Source organism: Marmota marmota, unplaced genomic scaffold, assembly GCF_001458135.2.
Source record: "Marmota marmota marmota unplaced genomic scaffold, marMar, whole genome shotgun sequence".
In the NCBI taxonomy this organism is placed as follows: domain Eukaryota; kingdom Metazoa; phylum Chordata; class Mammalia; order Rodentia; family Sciuridae; genus Marmota; species Marmota marmota.
In genome coordinates this window covers 8,904,433-8,911,979 of record NW_026000016.1, presented here as the reverse complement: position 1 = coordinate 8,911,979, position 7,547 = coordinate 8,904,433, and the positions used below count along the sequence as shown (strand labels likewise).

The 7,547-nt window shown below is 33.7% G+C and overlaps 1 protein-coding gene across 4 annotated transcripts in view; it reads right to left on the bottom strand.

Annotated features, from left to right (window-relative positions):
* The window catches only part of Arhgap12 (Rho GTPase activating protein 12), a 102,509-nt gene that overhangs the window by 36,027 nt on the left and 58,935 nt on the right, over positions 1–7,547 (bottom strand). For 2 of the 4 annotated variants that reach the window (XM_015483475.2, XM_048809098.1), the window contains exons 5-6: positions 5,915–6,055; positions 4,675–4,755 (exon numbers count right to left, since the gene is read on the bottom strand). In XM_015483475.2, the coding sequence (XP_015338961.1) occupies positions 4,675–4,755; positions 5,915–6,055 (222 nt within the window). The remainder of the gene's footprint in view (positions 1–4,674; positions 4,756–5,914; positions 6,056–7,547) is intronic. The other 2 variants (XM_015483476.2, XM_015483477.2) reach the window with 1 other exon arrangement.

The window sequence follows — 7,547 nt, the reverse complement described above, 5'->3', positions numbered from 1 at the left end:
TATATATATATATATATATATATATATATATACACACACACACACACACACATATATATATGAGAGACAATCAAAATGGATCAAAGATCTTAATGTAAGACCTAAAACCTTGAAACTACTATGAAAACACTTCAAGATATTGGCACAGACAATCATTTCTTGAACAGGACTCTAATAGCTCAGGGAACAAAAGCAAAGGGTTAACGAATAGGATTATATCAAATTAAAAAGCTTCTGTATAGCTAAGGAAACAATAGAGTAAAAAGACAATGTACAGAACTGGAGGAAACCTTTGTCAGTGTTCATCTGACAGAGGTTTAATAACTAGAATATATAAAGAACTCAAACAACAACAACAACAACAACAAAGAAGGCCAAGTAATCCAACCAAAAAGTGGGCAAATAATATGAACAGACACTTCTCAAGTACAAATGGCCAATAAAAACATGGAAAATGCTCAACATCTTTAGTCATGACAGAGATACAAATCAAACCCATACTGAAATTCCATCTCACCCATTAGAATGGCTATTATTTAAAAAACAAAAACAATGCTGGCAAGAATGTGGAGGAAAAGAAAATCTTATACAATATTGGTGAGAGTTTCCTCAGATAACTAAAAAGAGAACTACCCTAAGATCCAGTTATTCTCCTCCTGGGCATTTATCCAAAGGAAATAATGTCAGCATACAAGTGACACCTGCATACCCATGTTTGTATAGCATTCTTTACTACAAGCCAACATATGTAATCAGCCTAGGTGTCCATCAACAAATGAATGTATATAAGAAATATGGCATATATACACAATATGGAATGGAATGTTCAACCAAAAAGAAAAATGAAATTCTGTCATTTGCAGGACAATGGATGGCACTAGAGGTCACCATGCTAAGCAAACTAAATCAGGCACAGAAAGACAAGTACCACATATTTTCTATCGTATGTGGAAACAAACAAAATAACCTGAAGGTGGAAAAGGAACAATTAGGGACTTTAGAACTGGAGGGACAACAGAGTGCAGAAGAGCAGGAGTGACATCATCAACACATGCATGCCAAATTCCATTAATTTGTAGAATTAATGCCTGCTAATAAAAAATGACACATGCAATAAAGCGCTTAGACTGTACTTTGAAAAAAATGACAAAAAAAGAATTGGGGTTTTAGGTTTTGTTTTTGTTTTCATTAAGGTCAGAATACATTTGTTTTTCTAAAGTGATGATACTAATTCTAAAAGTCAATTCTGAACATACTACTTGCCTACAAAGATAGGTAATCATTGCCACATATAAAACTAAAAACATTGCTACACATAAAATTAAAAACACATGACCAGTAAGATATTGAATCATGTAAGAATTGATATTACATGTAGATCACCAAGAAGAAAACATCTCAGAGACATAAGGCCTTAAAAGTCATGCTGTCTTATGTAGGCAATTTCAATAAATTATAATAAAAATGATAAAATATGGTGGAGGATGCCTGTAATCCCAGAAGCTGGGAGGCCAAGGCAGGAGGACCACAAGTTCAAAGCCAGCCTTAGCAAGAGCGAGGGCCTAAGCATCTCAGTGAGACTCTGTCTCTAAATAAAATACACTAGGGCTGGGGATATGGCTTAGTGGTCGAGTGCCCCTGAGTTCAATCCCTGGTACCCCCATCCGTCCCCACAAAAGACAAAATAATCTACTTTTAACAGATAAATTATTTTCCTCAAACCAAAGGATACCTGATATCCACTCCTCTCACCCCTAAAACCGTCCAGCAAATCTTAACTTGTAATGACCCTCATTATAATTTTAAAATTATATGTTAGGGATGTTTTACCACTAAAAAATCTCCCAAGATCCTCCTCTCCACAATATGTCACTTATTAACACTCCAAACTGAGTCCACCCAGGCCTTCCCAAATGTCTCCCAAAGCTCTTACTTCCTTCTCCACATTAAAATTTGCCATAGCCAGTCAACCACATACAGTTTTAATTAACTGACAATCAACAGTCTTAAGACTATCAAGTTCACAAAGGATAATTCTAGACTAAACAATGATGATCTTTAAAGCACCCCCTCTCCCCCACAAAATTCTGTGTCAGATGTCTCTAGGTATAAAAAGACACAATTACTATAGAGTGCTATATCTTCCCTACAGCAAAATCATCACTAATGATAATTAAAATGTGTAGTTGTATGTAAGCCTGTGTATAAACTTTACAGGAAGCTAACCTAGCTTTTAAGCCTGTAATTACTACAATTTAGAAATCCTTTCTATATGACAACAAAAATAATGTAAAATTAAACTGGGTAATTATCACAATTTTAAATGTGCTCATAGATTTACAAGCAACAACATATTTTTAAAAGCAAACAAGGCATAAAGGAAGTAAATGTTAGATGTAAAATAACAGAAGCTAATAGTAAGGGGCACATAATTTGAGAAGAAAAACAAGAAAATCCCCATAGTTAAAACAGACACAAAGACACACCTACTTTTTTTTTTTTACATATTTATTTTTTGGTTGTAGATGGACATAATAGCTTTATTTGTTTTTATGTGGTGTTGAGGATCGAACCCAGGGCCTTGGACGTGGTAGGCAAGCACTCTACCCCTGAGCCACAATCCCAGCCCCAAGACACACCTACTTTTAAAAAATTGTTTCCCTTAGGAACTTCTATTTTTTGTCTTAAAGAATTTTAACTGAGATTTTGTTCTAAATTATTTTAAACATATATGCAAAAATAGAGAGTACAACAAGAACCCAGCATTGACTTTTGTCATATTAAGAAATGCTTCAGGTATTTTTTCCCTAAAGAAATAAAATGTTGGGGCTGGGGTTGTGGCTCAGTGGTAGAGCGCTCGCCTCGCACGTGGGAGACCCTGGGTTCAATCCTCAGCACCACGTAAAAATAAATAAGTGAAATAAAGGTATTGTGTCCAACTACAAGTAAAAAATTAAAAAAAAAAAAAAGAAGAAGAAATAAAATGTTGCCAGGCATGGTGGTGCACTTCTGTAATCCCAGAGGCTCAGGAGGCTGAGGCAAGAGAATTTTGAGGTCAAAGCCAGACCCAGCAACACAGAAAGACCCTGACTGCAAATAAAATATTAAAATGGTCTGGGGAGGCCTGGGGTGTGGCTCAGTGGTAGAGCGCTTGTCTAGCATTTGTGAGGCATTAGGTTTGATCCTTAGCACCATGTAAAAATAAATAAAATAAAGGTTTATCAACAACTGAAAAGAAAATGGTCTGGGGATGTGGCTCAGTGGTTAGGTGCCCCTGAGTTCAATTTTACTACCAGTAGCAAAAAATAAAAATAAAAGAAATAAAATATTACAGACACATTAAAGGCCCTCTGTCCATAACATCCATGTTCCATTTTTCCCCCTGCCTCCCCAGCTATAAATTTAGTGTTCACACACAAATACAGACACAAATATTCTTTTCTTAAAAATATTTTTATAAGCTGTTGATGGACATTTATTTTATTTATTTATATGTGGTGCTGAGAATAGAACCCAGTACCTCACACTTGCTAAGCAAGCGCTCTACCACTGAGCTACAACCCCAGCCCCATGTATACACATATATTCTTTAAAATTTATCCGAAGGGTGAAATACTGTCTCATAGTAATTAACATTTTTCTCATTACTTGTAAATTTGAACAACTTTTCAGATATTTATTGAATAAGAATTGCTGACAAAAATTACCTCAGGCTTTATTAAGTATAAATTTCTTAAGGTACAGAATTTAATCTGCAACTGACTTTATTATACAGCCCAAACTGCACTAAGTAGAGTTTCTATAATATTTTTCCTATTTCCTCATACCTCCTGTCTGTAACTGATTTAATTATGAGTTCATGATATTGCCAAAACATTCTAATATTCTATCCTAAGTGCAAATGATGGCAGAAGATGAAATAATATCATAAAACTGAGGACTACACATTGATCACAAGACACCAAGCACTTTTTGCTACAGAACCATCCTTTGAGATTCTGATGTAACTCAGCTCCTTCCTCTCTTAAAAACTGAGAAACTACTCAAAGCCCTAGAAGATCTTACTACCACATGCTGCCTCTCTCAATTATAACACTGACTCAATTATATCACGCATTTACATTAAGAGGATAATCTTAAATATTTAGTCACTTTGGTTTCTCTTAAAAATTAATAAGACTTTCTTTTTTAATATTTATTTTTTCGTTGTAGTTGGACACAGTACCTTTATTTTATTTTTTTTATGTGGTGCTGAGGATCGAACCCAGGGCCTTACACATGCAGCGAGCACTCTACTGCTGAGCCACAATCCCAGCCCAAGACTACTTTCTTGTAGAAAACTCAGGCCAACTAGACACAAGATGGCACTACTAGTACTGAAGAGAATTCTTCAGAAATAATGAAAGACCATTTCAAGCTAAACAAAAAGAATTTCTGAATAGGAACAGTCAGTATTGCAGTATTAGTAATAATATTGCAGTAATAGTATTTTGAAGATGACTGAACATCTTTGAAAAATTTAGTGAGATACAAGATTCTCAATGAAATTTCAAAAACTTAGTCTTCCTACTTTTTAGAAAGTTAAATAATAATTTAAAAACAAGTCTGCTGAAACTGTCTTAGATATCATTTCATCTACTACTTGAAACAGAAGTTCACTGTTGAAGTTATTACCTTTGGTAATTCCCATTCCGACCGAGATCCATCCGCACTGTAGTAATACTGTCTACCTTGATCGTCAACATGCTTGAGCCACTATAAAAACATAATAGGTTTTTAAATATTTACATAAAAGTGAGCTTAAGCTGCTACTACTAAAGATACTAGACATTATTTTTAAATGAATTTTATTTTACTTACTCAAGAAAACTGCAAAAAAATTAACAAAGTTATACCAATAGACTTGCATTTTAAGTTTGGTAAGAATAAATATAATACTCAATATTAATGCGAATTTTCTCTTTCCTCAAACTTTAGGCTAGTGATTCAAGCACTACTTAACAACATAAGAAGAAACATATGACATAAAAACATATAGATGTACACATATACAGGAACACATATATACTCCCATCCTAAAAACAGGTTTGAGACATTAACAAAATAAATTGTTTTTCAATGTTTAAGTATGAAAGCTAACAATATAAACCTCATTTCACACAAACTCTTAAGCACTGCTTCCCTTAGCCAATGCATTTTACTCAATACAATTTAAATATCAGGAACAGGAGAACTTCATGCAGTGTAATACAGGGAATATGAGGGAGGAAAGACACTAATGGTTACTAATACAATCAAATACAATCATATGATATAGATTGTGATATAAATGAAAACTGCCACTTCCAACTGTTCTGGTGTCAAATAATTGAGGTGAGAAAGAAAGATAAAGCCCTACTCTGTTTATTCCCAAGAGTCTACTCTCTCTATAAACTAGCACCACCAACCAGTTACTTTCTTAAATGATACCAGATGTAATATACACATAAAGCTCCAATATTCACTGCCAAGTCAATTAATCATAAAATATTAGATTCATGGGTTTTATACAAATCTGGTTGTAATGAGAAAAAAAATATAAGCAGTGACACTGTATAAAAATAGTAGGTTGAGAAAGCAATTTCCAAAAAATTACTCCTAAAGAAATATGCTTATTGAGAAAATCTAAACAAATAACAACTGGTCTGTTCTTTAAAAGTTGGTCTGTATTGAGTTATCAACACCACAAAAATCCTATCATCATAGAAGTTTAAAACCATGAATCAGTATACTGTTTTCATGTTGTCAATTGCATGATTATAGAATTACAACGGCGAACATTTTCATGAATTTTCTAAAACTATTAAAATTTCAGTATACAACATTTTATGAGATACTTCTGCCACGAAATACCAGATGAGAAAAAAGAAAGTACCTTTTCATTAGTATAGTCACTGGTATATAAGGTATGCCCACGTTCATCCAACTCTTCTGACCAACCCCTTGGAGGAGAACCACACTGACTATCTGACTGGCTGTAACAAATGCTGTGGTAGTTTTCTTCTGATGAAAGAAGCTATAAATAGTCAGAAAAATAAGGATTTTTCTTTTTTGAATATAAATATTCAGCAACTGAAAACTGAGGAGATTGAATTTACTTGGCTATAAGTAACACTTGGCAAATATCTTAAATGTATTTGAATATTTAATTCTCAAAACAATAAAGTCTTTAAATAATACATTGTAAATGGTGAGGTAAAATTGAAAAAGGTTAGTTATTTTATCACATTAATGCAACCCTCGCAGAATTTACCATTAATAAAACTGAAAACAATGTTTTCAGACTAAGGAGTGATAATGTGCTACCTTCTATTTAATGTTGTTTTCAAACTGAAATCTCATATTAAAAACTGACAGGGGTGTGAATGGGTATACACGTCTACATGAAAATGAAGGTAGAGATGAGGGGACTTCATTAGATTATGTTTCTTAAAAATCCTCTCTCATCTCTATATCATGAGTACTGAAACAAATGCCTGGCAAATAAAAAACCTTTAACTATTTTTTTTGAAAGTATATGGGAGAGGGAGGTGGAAAAAGGCATTAGCCTTGTGCACTGTATTTTATGTTCTCATTTAATGGCAAGTTATCCTAATTCACTCAACCAAATGCTTATAAAAGACTACTGAAATCTAAACTTCAAAATAAGAAGTAATAATATTCAGAAAATTCAGATACAACGCAGAAAGATCAGAAATTCGATATGGAAGTAATATAAGCATGCATGATAAGCTCTGGACATGGCAGAGAAGTTAGAAGACTGAGAAAACAACAATTTTTGATGTTTCTTAACAAACAAGAGGTACCACTTTATTAAACTTAATTCGTTCAACAATTATTTATTAGTGTGATGACTCTTCCTATTAACCCTAGCTAAAATATTTTCTACAATTAAACCTTACTCAGACTATACTTCTACCACCATAACGTGGCCTAAAAAACCATGCTGGACAGATTCTCGATGTTGTAAAGATATACACAGCCCTTATGTCAGTATGTTCACAAAAACTGACATGGAGAATTGTGCACAAGTATTACATAAAGTAAGCTGTGTTTTGCAATGGTAACACTTTTAAAAAATGGAAAATAGGGCTGGGGTTGTAGCTCAGTGCTAGGGCACTTGCCAAGCATGTGTGAGGCACTGGGTTTGATTCTTAGCACCACATACAACTAAGTAAAATAAAGGTCCATTGACAACGAAAAAATGTATGAAAAAAAATATTCTTCATTCCCTACCCCTTTCAGTCATTTTTTGGGGGGTGGGGGGGTACTTTTAGATGGGGCTGAGGATATAGCTCAGTGATAAAGTGCTTGCCTGGCATGCAGGAGGCCCTGGGTTCAAATCCCAGAAACACACACACACAAAAAAAAAGTTTTAGAAACTGAAAAAAAGAAAAGTGTCATTTAATTAGTAAAATTAAGAGATAATTAAAATCACAAAACCAGTTTTTTTAATGAACATAACTTTCTAGTTGACAAAATGCACATCATAATATTCCAACTTTTGT